Genomic DNA, 17,768 nt, shown 5'->3' with positions numbered 1-17,768 from the left:
TTTTTTTTATCATATTAAAAAAGGTTTTAGGATGCTTCGGGATGGTCCCTGCCTCCCCCCCCCCAATTCATTGCAACAGGCTTCTGCGTGACAGCGGTGGCAGATGGGGGGGGGGGTTCTTGCGGAGAGGGGTGGGGGGTTTGAAAGAGAGAGAGAAAGAATGGGGGGGGAAAAAAACTGCCCGTCGCTGTCTTAGGAGGAATACGGCAGGGCTGTAATTGGAAGTCTTCTCCCGTGATGAATGAACGGTGCTAACCGAGCCGGCTATAAAACTGAACGCAGGTCCCTCGCTTACTTCATTTGCAGCCGGACCAGTTGCGGAGAGCATCTCACCCCCTCCAGAAACACCGCAGCGCCTGTCTCCGCCGGAGTTTTCAACTTACAGGTGAGTACATTCAGTTTATGCACTTTTTCTTATCAACACTCTGCACAACAGTTTAAAAAAAAGGAGGGGGGAATTGGTTTGCTGGGTTTTAACACCCCCTTTCTTAGGTCCTTCCTCTTCTCCCTCTAAATGTATTCTGAGGCTACGGATTTCCCCTTATATATCTTCTTTTGTGGCATCCGGGTCTCCAGAGAAAGGTCAGGGGTCTCAGGGCCAGTTGGCTGGCAAAGTTCAACCCCGGGGTGATGTTTTGAGCCCGGTGGCAGCCTCAAAAGTCGCCCAGAAGAGGCCCCCCCCGGCAGGACCCAGCTGAGGTGTCCCCTGAGCATGTGAGGAGTGTAGCAGAAAGCCCCACAGGGAAGGAAGTGAGGTGGGGGAGCCAGAACAAAGCCAGCAAAGTTTGGTGCCAATTTACAGAGCGGCATCAGCAAAGGGGATGTCACGAGGTCCGCAGGTGTGTTTGAAAGAGAGACCCAGTCCAAATATTTGACCACGGGAGGTGGAACAGGCTGGCCCCTCCAGCCAGTGCAGGGGATACGAACCACGGTGCAACCTGTGCCAGTCTCAGCCTGGAAAAGAAACGGTTCTCCAAACTAGACGCAACCTCTAGATCTGCTTTGCATCTGTCCAGATGTTAGCGGAGAACTTGTCTGTGTCGAACCCGCTGCTTTGAACCCGAGGTCAGGGGTCAGGAGGAGGGTGGGGTGGCGGGCTGAGCCCCTAACCCCTGGCACTGCCCCTCAGTGGTGAGCCATGCCTCAGTGCTAGAAGATTTCCAGGTGGAAGCGAGCGATTACCCCCCGGCTGAAACTCTGGAGGGTGCTGCTGCCAGCCAGTGTGGGCAGCACAAGCCCAGGTCCCTGGCCTGGTTAGATTCAGTTGGTTAGGTGGACCAAAGATCTGACTTGGTGGAAGGAACCTCCGTTAGGTCTCACAGAGCACACACCAGCTTTGCAAAAGGGCTCTTTGATGAACAGGTTGCCCATTTCACAGGATACCCAACTGAGGCTGCTTTGCTTCTGCTGGGCTGTTTCCTTGCCTCTGCCACCCACAATCTCTCCCTTGAGAAGCAAGGACCACCTCTGTGGTTTTCAGGTCTGCAAGGCAGGTGTGGGCTACCTGGACTAGGGATGCGGCTCCTTCAGGAGAGCATGGATGGACAGTGTGGTTTTTTTGGGAGAGGAGAGCGTTTCCAACTTGCAGCTCAGCACGTCGGCTGCGATTCCTGCATTTAAGCTGTGATCCCAGGGGGTTGGTCTGGATGAGCTTTGGGAGCCCCTTTCTGTCCCGCAGTTCTGTGATTCAACGGCTGCTGCTGCAGAGCGCTGAAGTGGACCGTGTCCCAGAACCAGGGGCTGCCAGGAGTTTGATGTGTGCTGCCTCCCCGTCGGAAACCAGGATCGCTTTTCCAGACCACCTCGGTCTAATATTGTTCTCCCAGGACAAGAACTGGCAAATTGGAGCAGAACCGGAGAGATGTTGTAAGGTGTTAAGTCACACAAAGCCCTGTTGCACTGACTCCAACCACTAGTCTAGCTGGCTCGAGGGTTTCGAAGAGGGAGACGCTCTCCAGGGTACCAGGGACTGAGTCTAGCGAACTCGAGAGCCTTTTAACATGTTGCTGTGACCCTTCAGACACAGCTGAACTACAACTCCCATGATCCCTAGCCTTTGGTGATGTTGGCAGGGGGCCGAGGGGCCATCGATTTCCCCAGACGCCCTTTCCCCCCCCCCCAAGCGGAAGATTGATAAGGGAGCAATCTGATTCAATTTGCACTGGAAAGCAAATCGATTTGGGTTTGCTCTTCCTGGAAGCATCTGGGGAGCTGAAACGCAGCCGTCCTCTGAAACCCGCAATTTTGCAGTGCGGTTCTGCAGACAAACAAACAAAACGCGTGCAAAAAAATTGAATGAACAGGGCTTAGGTACACATACAAAAGAATCTCAGTGAGAACAACCCAGGAAAAGCTTTATTATTAGGGAGGCAATGCTTTTCAAAAAGAATGCATCAAAAGTATCAGGCAAAATTTCATACAGATGTACAGTGGTACCTCAGGTTACATACGCTTCAGGTTACATACTCCGCTAACCCAGAAATAGTGCTTCAGGTTAAGAACTTTGCTTCAGGTTGAGAACAGAAATCATGCTCCGGTGGCGTGGCAGCAGCAGGAGGCCCCATTAGCTAAAGTGGTGCTTCAGGTTAAGAACAGTTTCAGGTTAAGTACAGACCTCCGGAAGGAATTAAGTACTTAATCTGAGGTACCACTGTATGTATATGAGGAGATGTTTTCACTAAAGCGCTGCTGAATTTTCATGGGGACTTTTCCCCCCAAAAAATCATGCACTGATGTGGAGAACTGGAACTCAGGATAGGGTAAGTGAGGAACTGAGGGCAGACCCACGCCATATGTTTAAAGCACATCTAATGCTCATTTTAGGGATGCAGGTGGCGCTGTGGGTTAAACCACAGAGCCTAGGACTTGCCGATCAGAAGGTTGGCAGTTCGAATCCCCACGACGGGGTGAGCTCCCGTTGCTCGGTCCCTGCTCCTGCCAACCTAGCAGTTCAAAAGCACATCAAAGTGCAAGTAGATAAATAGGTACCGCTCCAGCGGGAAGGTAAACGGCGTTTCCGTGCGCTGCTCTGGTTCGCCAGAAGCGGTTTAGTCCTGCTGGCCACATGACCCGGAAGCTGTACGCCGGCTCCCTCGGCCAGTAAAGCGAGATGAGTGCCGCAACCCCAGAGTCGTCCGCGACTGGACCTAATGGTCAGGGGTCCCTTTACCTAATGCACATTTAAAGCACATGGCTCCCCCCTGAAGAATCCCGGGAGCTGCCATTTCCCCTTGCACAGAACTACAATTCCCAGCACGCTTAACAAGCTACAGATGCCAAGATTCCTTGGCAGAAGCTGCAAGGTTTAAATATGAGTTAACTGTGCTTTGGATTTGCAGCGTGACACCCGTGACTGGGGAGCCTCCAGATGTCTCTGTGCTGCAACTCGTAGAATCATAGCATTGTAGATTTGGAATGAGACCCTAAAAGGTCCGCTGGTCCAGCCCCTTGCATTGCAGGAACCTCAGCTAAAGCATCCCTGATCAGATGCTCTCCTACTAAACTGCGCTCTGCTCCCCCCAAGTGTTTTATTTATTTCAGTCGCCCCCCCCTTTTTGTCCAAGGAGCACAACATCCCTGTGAGGTAGACCAGGCTGAGAGGCAGTGACCGGCCCCCCAAGATCACCCAGCGAGCTGCATGACCAAGACGAGATTTGAACCCGGGTCTCTCCCAGGTCTTCGTGACACCTGGCTTGAGAGCAGTACATGTGAGAAGGATCTAGGAGTCTTGGTTGACCACAAACTTGACATGAGCCAACAGTGTGACGCGGCAGCTAAAAAAGCCAATGCAATTCTGGGCTGCATCAATAGGAGTATAGCATCTAGATCAAGGGAAGTAATAGTGCCACTGTATTCTGCTCTGGTCAGACCTCACCTGGAGTACTGTGTCCAGTTCTGGGCACCACAGTTCAAGAAGGACACGGACAAACTGGAACGGGTCCAGAGGAGGGCAACCAAAATGGTCAAAGGCCTGGAAACGATGCCTTATGAGGAACGGCTAAGGGAGCTGGGCATGTTTAGCCTGGAGAAGAGGAGGTTAAGGGGTGATATGATAGCCATGTTCAAATATATAAAAGGATGTCACATAGAGGAGGGAGAAAGGTTGTTTTCTGCTGCTCCAGAGAAGCGGACACGGGGGAATGGTTCCAAACTACAAGAAAGAAGATTCCACCTAAACATTAGGAAGAACTTCCTGACAGTAAGAGCTGTTTGACAGTGGAATTTGCTGCCGAGGAGTGTGGTGGAGTCTCCCTTCTTTGGAGGTCTTTAAGCAGAGGCTTGACAACCATATGTCAGGAGTGCTCTGATGGTGTTTCCTGCTTGGCAGGGGGTTGGACTCGATGGCCCTGGTGGTCTCTTCCAACTCTAGGATTCTATGATTCTATTCTATGACACTCTAACCATTCGCTGCATCCCTCAGGAACAGGTGACAATGCTGGTTATAAATTTCTACCATTCCTTCCAGACGATCCCGGGTCAGAAAAAGGCCAAAGCAGTTTAAAAAAAAAGTCCATTTAAAAACTAGGATATAAAAGAATTCACATTTAACTCTGAAGGTCTGCAGCCAAAACTTGCTATCAAAATGGATTTCAGGTAGATATTCACCTGTGACAACCTAATTATTATTATTAGTAGTAGTAGTAAGGTAAAGGCAAAGGACCCCTAGACGGTTAAGTGCAGTCAAAGGCGACTCTGGGGTTGCGGCGCTCATCTCGCTTTCAGGCCGAGGGAACTGGCGTTTGTCCAGAGACAGCTTTCCGGGTCATGTGGCCAGCAGGACTAAACCGCTTCTGGGGCAACGGGAGACCATGACGGAAACCAGAGCGCACGGAAACGCCGTTTACCTTTCCACCGGAGTGGTACCTATTTATCTACTTGCACTGGTGTGCTTTCGAACTGCTAGGTGGGCAGGAGCAGGGACTGAGCAATGGGAGCTCACTCTTTTCAAACCACCCAAGTTGGTAGCCATTACTGACTCGGTTTTAACTCTGCTGTGTGAAGAAGGACTTACTTTTTTCTCTTTCCCAAATCTTCAGCTCTTTTGGGTTTCCTTGGTTGCGAGAGACCCGGGAACCGGCTGAATTTCAGAGGTATCCGAAAGAGCCTTTCGTATATAATTTTATTAAGTTTTCTGCTTTACAACTGAAAACACTCATTTTGCACCCTTAAGACATCGACGACTTCCCTTCTTCTCTTTCCGTGGTTCATTTGGCATATCGTAAATCCCTGAATATTTTGCAAAAACCAGACCGTTCATTATTCCATCAAAACTTGTTTACACTGCTGAATTTATCTTAAGGCTGCCAGCGTTTTCAGCCATACGCAACTCTTTCCCATATAGCCAATAAACGTTTTCAAATCTTCTCTAAACCTATGTTCTTCTTGTTCTCTTATTCTGTATGTTCTGCCTGCAAGTTGTGCATATTCTGTCAACTCAAGTTGCCATTATTTTTTGGTTCCAACCTCGCTCGTTTTCCATTTTGGGGCGAACAAAGCACAGGCCGCAGTAAAGATAAAAGGACCCCTGACCGTTAGGTCCAGTCGTGGCCGACTCTGGGGTTGCGGTGCTCATCTCACTATTTTTGCAATAGAAAAATAAAAATCTTCTTTGCTTTCGCTGAAAGCTGCCTCCATCCTTTCTCAGACCAGTCATAGACTTAGGGGGCTCAGAGTCCCTTGTGGCAGCAAAGATCACCCCCCCCCAGTGGTCATCTGTGTAAGGTAAAGGGACCCCTGACCATTAGGTCCAGTCGTGGCCGACTCTGGGGTTGCGGCACCCATCTCGCTTTACTGGCCGAGGGAGCCAGTGTCCAGCTTCCGGGTCATGTGGCCAGCATGACTAAGCCACTTCTGGAGAACCAGAGCAGCGCACGGAAACGTCGTTTACCTTCCCGCTGGAGCAGTACCTATTTATCTACTTGCACTTTGACGTGCTTTCGAACTGCTAGGTTGGCAGGAGCAGGGACCGAGCAACGGGAGCTCACCCCGTTGCGGAGACTCGAACCGCTGACCTTCTGATTGGCAAGCCCTAGGCTCTGTGGTTTAACCCACAGCGCCACCCGGGTCCCCATGTGCTGCAGTAGTGGCATGCAATTTCTCTCACGTCTTTTGAGTCAGCTGCAGCAAAAGCTCCTCTCACTCTGAACGCAGACCTCTGTCCCCCCCTCCCCGTGAAGTTCATCCGTCTGGAGGCGCCCAGCATTTGTGCGGCAAATATCAGTGCAATATTGATCCTCTTCCTCTCTGCAAACGCAGAGAGAGATAAAGTGTGTGTGCTTTGAAGGAATGTTGCTTTGCAACGCCATCGGAAAAGCATTTGTCACTGGCGAAGAAGTTGAGAAGCAGGCGAGTGTTTATAGCCTTCAGACACTTTCCCCTGGGTCTCAGGCCGCTCATTTTGTAGCGGACGCTGGCATCTAGGCTTAATGTCTGTTGGTGTGAGGTGGAATATCTCGAGTCCGGTGGGAAATTGAGCCTTTTAAGCTCACAGGAGATGTTTCTTCAGCGGGAAGAGCGAGAGCTAAAAGAGTCAGCTGTGGGAACGCCAGGAGCCAAATCAGATTTTCACGCTTTTCCTTCCTTGCACACCTGGAAAAGGAAACTCCCACTGGTATGATGAGCAGAGAGAGAATTCTGCCTCTGCATGTGAGGCTTGTTATGTGGCAGCGAAGGGAGAAATGTACCCCTGTGAAATCTGCACCCAGAGAAAGGCAGGACAGAAGAAGAGAATGACATTGTTCACTCAACGCATAGATAAACTTGGAACTCTCTCCAGCAGAACTAAGGTAAAGGTAAAGGGACCCCTGACCGGTGCTGTAACCATTGAACCTCGCTGCCTCTCAACTGGTGTATGGCAGCTGGGACACTGAGTGCCTTAAAGGTAAAGGGACCCCTGACCATTAGGTCCAGTCATGGACGACTCTGGGGTTGCGGCGCTCATCTCACTTTATTGGCTGAGGGAGCCAGTGTACAGCTTCCGGGTCATGTGGCCAGCAGGACAAAGCCACTCGTGGCGAACCAGAGCAGCGCACGGAAACGCCGTTTACCTTCCTGCCGGAGGGGTACCTATTCATCTACTTGCACTTTGACGTGCTTTCGAACTGCTAGGTTGGCAGGAGCAGGGAGCGAGCAATGGGCGCTCACCCTGTCACGGCGATTCGAACCGCCGACCTTCTGATCGGCAAGTCCTAGGCTCTGTGGTTTACCCCACAGTACCACCTGCATCCCTCTAGCAGAACTATGATGGCTTTAAAAGAGTGTGTGGACCAATTCACAGAGGAGGGAAAGGCTGCTGGCAGCTGCTAGCCACAAGGACTATGGTCTGCCTTGGGTCGGACGCAGCAATTGCTGGAGAGAGTGGTATTGTGCTGGACACGGGTGTCGCTGTGGGTTAAACCACAGAGCCTAGGACTTGCCGATCAGAAGGTCGGCGGTTCGAATCCCCACGATGGACGGGGTGAGCTCCCGTTGCTCGGTCCCTGCTCCTGCCAACCTAGCAGTTCGAAAGCACGTCAAAGTGCAAGTAGATAAATAGGCACCGCTCTGGCGGGAAGGTAAACAGTGTTTCCTTGCGCTGCTCTGGTTCGCCAGAAGCGGCTTAGTCCTGCTGGCCACATGACCCGGAAGCTGTATGCCGGCTTCCTCGGCCAATAAAGCGAGATGAGTGCCGCAACCCCAGAATTGGCCACGACTAGACCTAATGGTCAGGGGTCCCTTTACTTTTACCTATGCAAACTACACACTTTTTGGACTTGCATCATTTAGTGACGCAGACGAGATGATACTTGGGGTCTCTTCCAATTCTACAATTATATGATTTTATGAAACCACCCACTCCTGTTTCTGAGGAGATTTCACCCCTCCCATATCCAAGAATCTCCTGACGAGTCTGCTGATTCTCCAGCGAGGAGGAGGAGTGTTCTGCTTTCTACTTATTCAGCTCCAGCACCAAGTCAGTCAGTCAGTCAGTGTGTCGGAGAGAGAGAGAGACTGAGTGTTAGAGATCGTGTGTAGAGATAAGGTTGCTGCTAAGAGCAGCTGCAAACACTCAGTGCAGCATTCATTTATGCTTAGACCTATTTAGCTCTGTATATAGTTTTGTATTATAGTTGTAGTTATAGAATAAAAGAAGATATTCTACAGAGCTGCTCTCTGAGTAGTTTATACACTGCCAGACTCTGCTGTGCGACGACTGTATTGTGGAAGTGAATCCGGTGCTCACAACTCTAAGCTGTGAGTCCACAGCACTTTGACCTGTTCCTGTTAAAAGGCGGTCTCTGGAAGTGCTCCCCAGCTCGCCTAGCCCAGACGGGGTTGAAGTGCATGAGTCCAGTTGGTGACACTGGCTCAAGGGCAGAGACTTTCATAAAATCACAGAATCTTTTGAGTTGGAAGGGACCCAAGGGTCCTCTAGTCCAACCCCCTAGAATGCAGGAAAGCCAGATTTCCATAAAGCTACTGGAGGGAGTTCTTGACTTGAGAGGCAGAAGGGGCAGGGGATACAGCGCTACAGATGTTTCGAAAGTCTGCATTTTCATCAATATGAGCTGCAACATCTCACTTTTTTTCAAGGTGACCTGCTGGTTTTGTGAAGCACACCGGGCAAAAACACCCTAGTCATTTGTTTTATTCTTTTGCAAACAGACACCTTCTGTTGCTTTGCCACTCCTCATTTCTTTCTCTCCCTATTTGTAAACTTCCACGCAAGATAACCAAAGCAAGCTTTAGGTTGTTGCTGCCGCCGCCGCCGATACGCAAATAGATTTCTATGCATTGAAAGTGGATTTGCAAATTTGCCCCTGTGAAATCAATTAGGGCGAGGCTGCGGCGCTCACCTTCCCCTGAACACGGATTCCTTTTTCCTTTTTATTTTCCGCCACCCTGTCCTCTTTTTTTATTATTGATATTTTATTGAGAGGTTTTCAATTACAAAGTATAAAGTGATGCACAAAGAAATAGGGAAAAGAAAACAGACAAAAAAAGACACACAATTGTGTAAAGGGGGAAAAATATTATATGAATATATACAAACAAATTTAATGCATTTTTTAATCTTTTCTTGGAAGCTGCCCAGAGTGGCTGGGGAAACCCAGCCAGATTAGTGGGGTATAAATAACCAATTATTGTTGTTATTATTATTATTATTACCCTAACCCTTACATTATTTTATAAATTTGATATCATTATCCTGATCCTAATAGAAATATTAATAGCCTGCTATATTTTTGTATAAAAGCATTCCAAATATTGTCGTATTTATCCTAGCAGAGTCTACGTCTGTAAGCAGTCCATTCGGGAGTTGCAAGTGTTAGGCAAAGGTATACGTACCCCTGACCGTTAGGTCCAGTTGTGGGCAACTCTGGTGTTGCGGCGCTCATCTCGCTTTATTGGCCGAGGGAGCCGGTGTTTGTCCACAGACAGCTTCTGGGTCATGTGGCCAGCATGACTAAGCTGCCTCTGGCGAACCAGAGCAGCGCACGGAAACACCATTTACCTTCCCGCCGGAGTGGTACCTATTTATCTACTTGCACTGCTTGCTTTCAAACTGCTAGGTTGGCAGGAGCAGGGACTGAGCAACGGGCACTCACCCCGTTGCGGGGATTCGAACCGCCAACCTTCCAATCGGCAAGCCCTAGGCTTTGTGGTTTAGACCACAGCTATCATATTATAAATCCACTGATTAAGGAAGATCATGTCAGGCTTCAGGGGAATGGCTTCCTCCCTCCTTTGGCAGCCGATAAGCAGAACAAAGGAAAAGGAGTCTTCTTACCAGTTAGAAACTTTAATAATCACAGCGAGGTTATAAAGAACACATCTCATAGTAATGGCGGTGCTCCTAATTAAGGATTCCACCCCTTTTGGCCCCTATGAACCTACATCACTTCTGCGTCTCGTAATCTGAGCTTGTTCCCCACTGTGCTTTCTGTTCTGCCACTTTGAGCCCTTCTCGACTTTGGGGAGGGCGGTGGAGGAATGCTGTCTAGAAACTGTGAATCTGCCAACCCTCTCCCTTCCAGTGTTCCTTCTTCTAGCTCAGGCACAGGCAAACTCGGCCCTCCAAATATTTCGGGGCTACAACTCCCATCATCCCTAGCTAACAGGACCAGGGGTCAGGGATGATGGGAGTTGTAGTCCTGAAACATCTGGAGGGCAGAGTTTGCCTATGCCTGTCCTAGCTCTTCCCCATCCAGCATTTCCCAGCTTCTGCCTTCGGAACTGTGCCCCTCGGCAAACCACTCTTCCAAATCTATACAGCAGTACCTCGGTTTATGTACTTAATCCATTCCGGAAGTCTGTTCTTAAACCGAAACCGTTGTTAAACTGAGGTGCGCTTTCCCTAATGAGGGCCGGTGCCGTTCCAATGTTCGGATTCTGTTCTTAAAGGTAAAGGGACCCCTGACCATTAGGTCCAGCCGTGGCCAACTCTGGGCTTGCGGCGCTCATCTTGCTTTATTGGCTGAGGGAGCCGGCGTACAGCTTCCAGGTCATGTGGCCAGCATGACTAAGCCGCTTCTGGCGAACCAGAGCAGCACACGGAAACGCCGTTTACCTTCCCGCTGGAGCGGTACCTATTTATCTACTTGCACTTTGATGTGCTTTAAAACTGCTAGGTTGGCAGGAGCAATGGGAGCTCACGCCATCATGGGGATTCGAACCGCCAACCTTCTGATCGGCAAGTCCTAGGCTCTGTGGTTTAACCCACAGCGCCACCCGTGTCCCTTATTCCATCCTTAGACCAAGGTAAAGTTCACAAACCGGGACACTGCTTCCGGTTTAGCGGAGTTCGTAAACCGAATAGTTCATAAACAGGGCTGTCCTTAAACCGAGGTACCACTGCACTGTCCTCCCACTCCTGGGAAGATTCAGGATCCGTATCAGGAGCAGAGAGAGGCTCCTAGCATTCCTCATCAGTGCTGCCTTCCTCAGCACGGTCTCTGACAGACCATGCCTTCGTTCTTCCCGTTTGTCAATATCAGTCTCTTAGCTACCATTAACCCTGTCTTCTTTCTGCCTATCAGGTGTCTGGACTTGCCAACTCCTCTCCTGGAAAGAGGAGCTGCGGAAGTGAGAAAATGTGGTTGCTAGAAAAAATCCGTGGCTCGGTGGAGAACGGTGGCTCCCGGGGCAACGGCGACTCCGGAGATAAGCAGTCCAAAGGGCCTCTGTACAGCAACGTCCTGACACCAGACAAGATCCCGGATTTCTTCATCCCGCCCAAGCTCCCGATGGTGCCCCCGGAAGCAGAGGGGGCAGAAGGGAAGGCAAAGCCCAATCTGGGCACGTCGGCCTCAGAGCAGAACCTATCGGCCCGCAAGCCGCAGCGCAGCCCACGCTTGCCGGCTAAAGCTGCCTCGGAGAGCAAAAATCTCCTGAAGGCCGCCAGCCGCCACATCATCCAGATTGAGAGCGCCGACGAATGGGCGTCGGAGGAGGACTTCAGCACCAACGCGGACCCCCAGTCGCAGACAGCCATGTCCCTGCCGTACGTGCCCAAGGCGCAGACATCGTACGGCTTTGCCACGCTCATGGAGAGTCCCCACACTCGCCGCAAGGAGTCCCTCTTCCACAGCGAGCACACCAGCCTGTGCCCATCGCAGTCGACCTCTCCCAGCTCCCAGCGGAGGTCTCCTTCGGCAGGGAGCAAGACCAACGGCGAGGGCGGCCACCTCAACCCTTCGGACATCAGCATGTCCCTGATGAACCCCTACCGCTACTTCAGTGGCGGTGAAAGCGACACGTGCTCCTCGGCTGAGTCGTCCCCGTTCGGCTCCCCCTTGCTCTCGCGCTCGGTGTCACTCCTGAAGATCTTCAGCCAGGAGAGCCAGTCGAAAGTCATCAAGCTGAAGCACTCGGTGGCGCGCAACAGCTCCCTCTCCACCGACGACAGCTCGGCCGACACCAGCCCCAGCTTGCAGCGGCGCCAGCGGTGTGCCACCCCTCCTGCGGGGGCAGCTGGTGCCGCACAACAGCCGGCGCCGCCGGCGGACCAGCCGGAGCGCCTTCACAAGGAGCACATCATCCCACTGAGCAAAGGGGGCAGCATGCGGCTGGCGGCCGAATACAACCCTTCGAGTGCGCGGCTTCGGGTGCGCGTCATCACGGCAGAAGACCTCTACGACAAGCACTGCGATGCGCGGAGCATCAACTGCTGCGTGGCCCTCTATCTGAACCCCGGGAAGTTGCAGAAGCAGCGCAGCACCATCATCAAGAACAGCCGCTACCCTGTCTTCAACGAAGATTTCTTCTTCGACGGGCTGGGGGCCAGCAACGCCAAGAAACTGTCCCTCAAGGTCAAGGTGCTCAACAAGGGAGGTAGCCTCAAGAGAGACACCCTGATGGGAGAGAAGGAGCTCCCCTTAACTTCTTTGCTCCCATTTTCATAAAACGACCTTGGTCACGCCTCCCGCTTGCACCCGTCCCGCGCGGAATGGCTCGTTCCTCCACCCTGTAAATACAAGGAAGCTGGAGGGGGAGGCTGTGACACAAGATGGTGATGGCTACTCAGTGTCCGCTCCCCCACCCCAAAAAATGCTTGCTGCATGTTTTAGGGCAGGGAGGGAGGGGGGAATTAAGCATGTAATCTTGCCGGCTGCTGGTGCGAACCCTTTCCTTGCAAGATCAAAAATATAATTGCCTGTCCGGGGTGGACGAGATATTGCCCTGTGCACAGTGAAGCGTTCTGAATTTATCAAAGAGATGCGCTCATTGCGGGGAGATGATGGGGGTGACTAAAGGGCTGTTGTAAGTCTGGGAAGGGGTTCTCAGAACAGATTTTTGCTGTGGCATGCGGATGCATGAGCGCAACGGGCTTTTTGCTCTGCTCCCTGCTCGCTGTTGTACCCGGACCCCGTCGAAATGCATGCTCCGTAGCAAACTGGCGATCCCCATCGGCCGTCAGCTGTGCTTGACCAACGTTGTCTCAGCAAAGGTGGTCAACAGACAGGAATTAATCCGGTGGGAGATAGTGTGAACCAGGGGTCGCCAACTTTATAGGATCTGTGGGTGCGTTTAGAAACCCGGAGAAATGGTTGTGGTCACTCGACCTGTTCTGTTGGGTACGGCGGAACGCTTATATCAGGAACTAATTTTGGGTGGCGGTTAGGGGAAGAGACTTTGCTGTCGGTTACCTGCGCCGCCACAGCTGCCATGTTGGTGACCCTCAGTGTAAATAACCCAGTTGCCTTATGGAAAAGGGGACAGGGGAAATGACCCTCGTTATCCGAACATCCTCGCCTTAACAACCTTTTGCAAACGATGGATTTGCACCTGGGAGCTGGGGGTGGCTCGTTCTTTTGCAAGGAGGTACCCTAGCAAGGATGGGACGCGGGTGGCGCTGTGGGTTAAACCACAGAGCCTAGGACTTGCAGATCAGAAGGTCGGCGGTTTGAATCCCCGCGACGGCGGGGTGAGCTCCCGTTGCTCGGTCCCTGCTCTTGCCCACCTAGCAGTTCGAAAGCACCTCAAAGTGCAAGTAGATAAATAGGTACCGCTCCGGCGGGAAGCTAAACGGTGTTTCTGTGCGCTGCTCCAGAAGCGGCTTAGTCCTGCTGGCCACATGACCCGGAAGCTGTACGCCGGCCCCCTCGGCCAGTAAAGCGAGATGAGCGCCACAACCCCAGAGTCGGCCATGACTGGACCTAATGGTCAGGGGTCCCTTTACCTTTACCCTAGCAAGGAGCTATGGGCAGTGGCAACCCCCCCCTCCAAAGCTGTAAAGCTGCTGTCATGAAGGCCAGCACCAGATGTTTTGTAGAATTGTGGGGTTGTTCATCTTTCTACCTTCTTTTCCCCTTGGGAAAACCCAACAGGCAGAGTCGCTCCCAGCGTGATGAGTTTGTGGCTTTGCGGGGTTTGCAAAGGGCCTCTGTTACGCTGCCCAAATAGGTACCGTATTTTTTGCTCTATAAGACGCACCAGACCACAAGACGCACCTAGTTTTTGGAGGAGGAAAACAAGAAAAAAAATATTCTGAATCTCAGAAGCCAGAACAGCAAGAGGGATCGCTGTGCAGTGAAAGCAGCAATCCCTCTTGCTGTTCTGGCTTCTGGGATAGCTGCGCAGCCTGCATTCGCTCCATAAGACACACACACATTTCCCCTTACTTTTTAGGAGGGGAAAAGTGAGTCTTATAAAGCAAAAAATACGGTAACTCCCCCCCCCTCCTCTGGAAGCAGGGAAGCCCCCTTAAATTGCCTTACACTGCTCTGGTCCATATCTGGTCCAGGGTTTTCGGTCTGAGCAGGGTCTTCCACATCTCTCCTGATGTTTTTGTTCCTTCTAACTGGAGATAGGGACTGGAACTGTGACCTTGTACAGGCAAAAACATAGTGCTCTACTGCTAGAGCCAGTGTGGTGTAGTGGTTAAGAGCGGTAGTCTAGTAATCTGGGGAACCGGGTTCGCTTCCCCGCTCCTCCACCTGCAGCTGCTGGGTGACCTTGGGCCAGTCACACTTATTTGAAGTCTCTCAGCCCCACTCACCTCACAGAGTGTTTGTTGTGGGGGAGGAAGGGAAAGGAGAATGTTAGCCGCTTTGAGACTCCTTCAGGTAGTGATAAAGCGGGATATCAAATCCAAACTCTTCTTCTTCTGAGTTACAGTCCTCTTCCTTAGGAAGTAGAGATCTCAGCACCGATCCAAACCTCTCGCATGGCAGGCAAGGAGATAACCAGTGGGACCAGGATTCGAACGTGGGACATCTTGCATGCAACACATGTGCTCTGTGGCTGAGCTATGGTTCTTATCACACTTGGGGTACCAGATTCCTATCACGCACCGTCATCCCCTCTTTCCCTTCCTCTTACTTTTTGGGAATTCTTGTGTTGGTTTTGAAGTGCTCCGTCAGGGTTCCCTTCCCCCTGCACTGCCCCTTTCTCGCTTCCTCAAAACCGACACGCGCCCCCACTTTTGCACAAAAGAAAAGCACTTTTAAACGTCTCTATTTGGTGATGGCTAAGAAAGCTGGGCAAGGGACGCGGGTGGCGCTGTGGGTTAAATCACAGAGCCTAGGACTTGCTGATCAGAAGGTCGGCAGTTCGAATCCCCGCAATGATGGGGTGAACTCCCATTGCTCGGTCCCTGCTCCTGCCAACCTAGCAGTTCGAAAGCACATCAAAGTGCAAGTAGATAAATAGGTACCACTCTGGCGGGAAGGTAAACGGTGTTTGCGTGTGCTGCTCTGGTTCGGCCACGACTGGACCTAACGGTCAGGGGTCCCTTTACCTTTACTTTAAGAAAGCTGGGCAGTTGTGCTGGAATCTGCAACACCCTTTGACGGACAGGTGCCAGGGTTAAAACATTGCCTATTGAACATTACTGCCTTTTAATCCCCGTGGGCAGAGGCTCAGTGTAGATGCTTGTTGATGGATCACAAACACGCCAAAGACAGATTTAGGGGAGTGTGATTGGTTCGGTCACACAGGGCACGGAGCTTCAGAGGCGCTGCAGGGAACACTGCAACTATAATTATTATTATTATTATTTATACACCTCCCATCTAGCTGGGTTTCCCCAGCCACTTTGGCAGCTTTCAACAGAGTATTAAAAACACGATAAAATATCATACATTAAAAACTTCCCTAAACAGGGCTGCTTTCAGATGTCTTCTAAAAGTCAAATCATTGTTTAATTCCTTGACATCTGGTGGGAGGGTGTTCCACAGGGTGGGCACCACCACTGAGAAGGCCCTCTGCCTGGTTCCCTATAACCTCACTTCTCGCAGGGAGGGAACCGCCAGAAGGCCCTCGGAGCTGGACCTCAGTGTCCGGGCTGAACAATGGGGGTGGAGATGCTCCTTCAGGTCTACTGGGCCTTTGAGGCCATTTAGGTCTTTCAAGGTCAGCACCAACACTTTGAATTGTGCTTGGAAACATACTGGGAGCCAATGTAGGTCTTTCAGGACCGCTATTATGTGGTCTTGGCGGCCTCTCCCAGTCACCAGTCTACCTGCCGCATTCTGGATTAGTTCTAGTTTCCGGGTCACCTTCAAAGGGAGCCCCACGGAGAGCGCATTGCAGGAGTCCAAGCGGGAGATAACCAGAGCATGCACCACTCTGGCCAGACAGTCCGCGGGTAGGGAGGGTCTCATCCTGCGTCCCAGATGGAGCTGCCCTGGACACAGAATTGACCTGCGCCTCCATGGACAGTTCCATCTGGTACATAGGATGAGACCCTCCCTGCCCGCAGACTGTCTGGAAGCTTTTAATGTTTGATGTGTTACGGTATTTTAATATTTTGTTGGAAGCCGCCCAGAGTGGCTGGGGAAGCCCAGCCAGATGGGCAGGGTATAAATAATAAATTATTATTATTATACAACGAGTAGTCCCATCCTCACCATATAGGGTCACCCTTCCACAATTGCAGAGATGCACAGAGCCCTCTCGGTCTCCCACTCCCCCACCCTACCCAACCCCCCGTTGGGTACAAAATGCTGTATACAGAACAAACAAGGCCTCCCGAGAGTGTTGCACAAAGCACAAACATCTGGGAATCCGATCGAAGCCAAGAAATCGTTCGGAGTCCTGGCCTCTCTAAGAGAGAAAACAAAGAGATGTGCTTTTCCCATTGCCCTTTGTCGGCTGGGGAAAACCTTCTGGCAAAACGCCTCCTGCATGTTTTGGGACGACGAGACACGGTTATTGAGCTGTGCTTATGATTTCTCTGCGTTTCTGCTCAAAGGGTTTTCCTTCCTTTCTAGGTTTGTAAATCTGAGTGTTGGAATTGAGCTGATGGTTTTCCCAGCGCGATTAATTATACCTGCTGAGGGAACCTCCTCTCCCGTAAAATGGAGACGTCTTTCCACTCTTCCCAGAAACCCTTTTGGTCCCAGAGGCTTTGACAGCGACGAGGAGACCCCTGTTTTTCTGGTTTAACTTCCAACCCCCCCAGTTCCTCTGCTCCACGTTTCCTCAGTTCAACCCAAGCTCTGCTTCTCTCAGCCACTGATTAAAATAAACAGATCAGCCTTCGGTCTGAAACCCCAGAAGACAGTAAACAGACACAGAGAAGCAAAATAATAAAGCCCATCTCTGCAAGCAGTGGTTGAGGCGATGGGAAAACAATAATCCAGACATCTTTTAATCTCTCTCGGGTTACTGTAGAGCAGGACCAAGTGCAGGACCTCAAGGGGCGCTGAAATTTGGGTTAATCCCCTCTTGCTTTCTCCCCCACCCAAATACCTTGTTAACAGAGTGCCAACTGATTTTTTAAAAAATATATATTTATATATACAGATATAAAACCATCTCTTCGTTTTACTGTTGCTTGCGAAAGCCTCAGGCTTTTGGAGTTTGTTTGCCTGCCAAACAAAGGAGATAATCTTGTTGGAGTGTGTGTGTGTGTGTGTGTGTGTGGATTTGGGGAAACAACAATCTTTGCTTGCTCTTATTTCTATTGCACCTGAATTAACCTACCTATTTAATCTCTCTATTGAATCTGTTTTATTGGGTGTCTTCTGCATGGTTGCTGCTCGGAGATGTTGCAAGCACAGCAGTCCACCTTCCTGTTGCCCTCTTGGCAAACAATTTGCTTATTGATTGTTTATAATAATAATAACTAATGATGGTAATATTTTTTTTGGGGGGGGAGGGCCGCGAACTTCTGTCAGCTGTATTTTGACTTTGTGCAGTTTGGACAGTGGCAGGTGAATTTTGAGTGTAACCTCTACAAAAATGCTTTCTCCCCCCCCTATGATCCGATGATTCCTTGTTACTGTATTACCAGTTGGTTCCGATTTCATAATTATAACAATGATTGTTATTGTTTTTTAATA

General features: G+C 50.9%; 1 protein-coding gene across 1 annotated transcript; it reads left to right on the top strand.

Annotated features, from left to right (window-relative positions):
* Positions 1-219: 219 nt before the first annotated feature.
* C2CD4C (C2 calcium dependent domain containing 4C) lies at positions 220-13,417 on the top strand. The gene is made up of 2 exons (XM_081846271.1): positions 220-385; positions 11,019-13,417. Exons 1-2 carry the CDS (start codon positions 242-244, stop codon positions 12,381-12,383), a joined length of 1,509 nt encoding a protein of 502 aa, XP_081702397.1. The 5' UTR covers positions 220-241; the 3' UTR covers positions 12,384-13,417.
* Positions 13,418-17,768: the final 4,351 nt, after the last annotated feature.

This window comes from Podarcis erhardii, assembly GCF_964252035.2.
Source record: "Podarcis erhardii genome assembly, chromosome: 18".
NCBI classification, from domain to species: Eukaryota; Metazoa; Chordata; class Lepidosauria; order Squamata; family Lacertidae; genus Podarcis; species Podarcis erhardii.
The sequence above is the reverse complement of the archived record's forward strand: the minus strand, read 5'-3'. Positions and strand labels throughout refer to the sequence as shown.

What these genes read in the sequence shown, in the direction of transcription:
- C2CD4C (XM_081846271.1), top strand. Translation starts at nt 242, where the DNA reads ATGAACGGTGCTAACCGAGCCGGCTATAAAACTGAACGCAGGTCCCTC. An exon ending in CCGGAGTTTTCAACTTACAG is followed by an intron (nt 386 to 11,018) that starts GTGAGTACATTC and finishes TCTGCCTATCAG; the next exon opens with GTGTCTGGACTTGCCAACTC.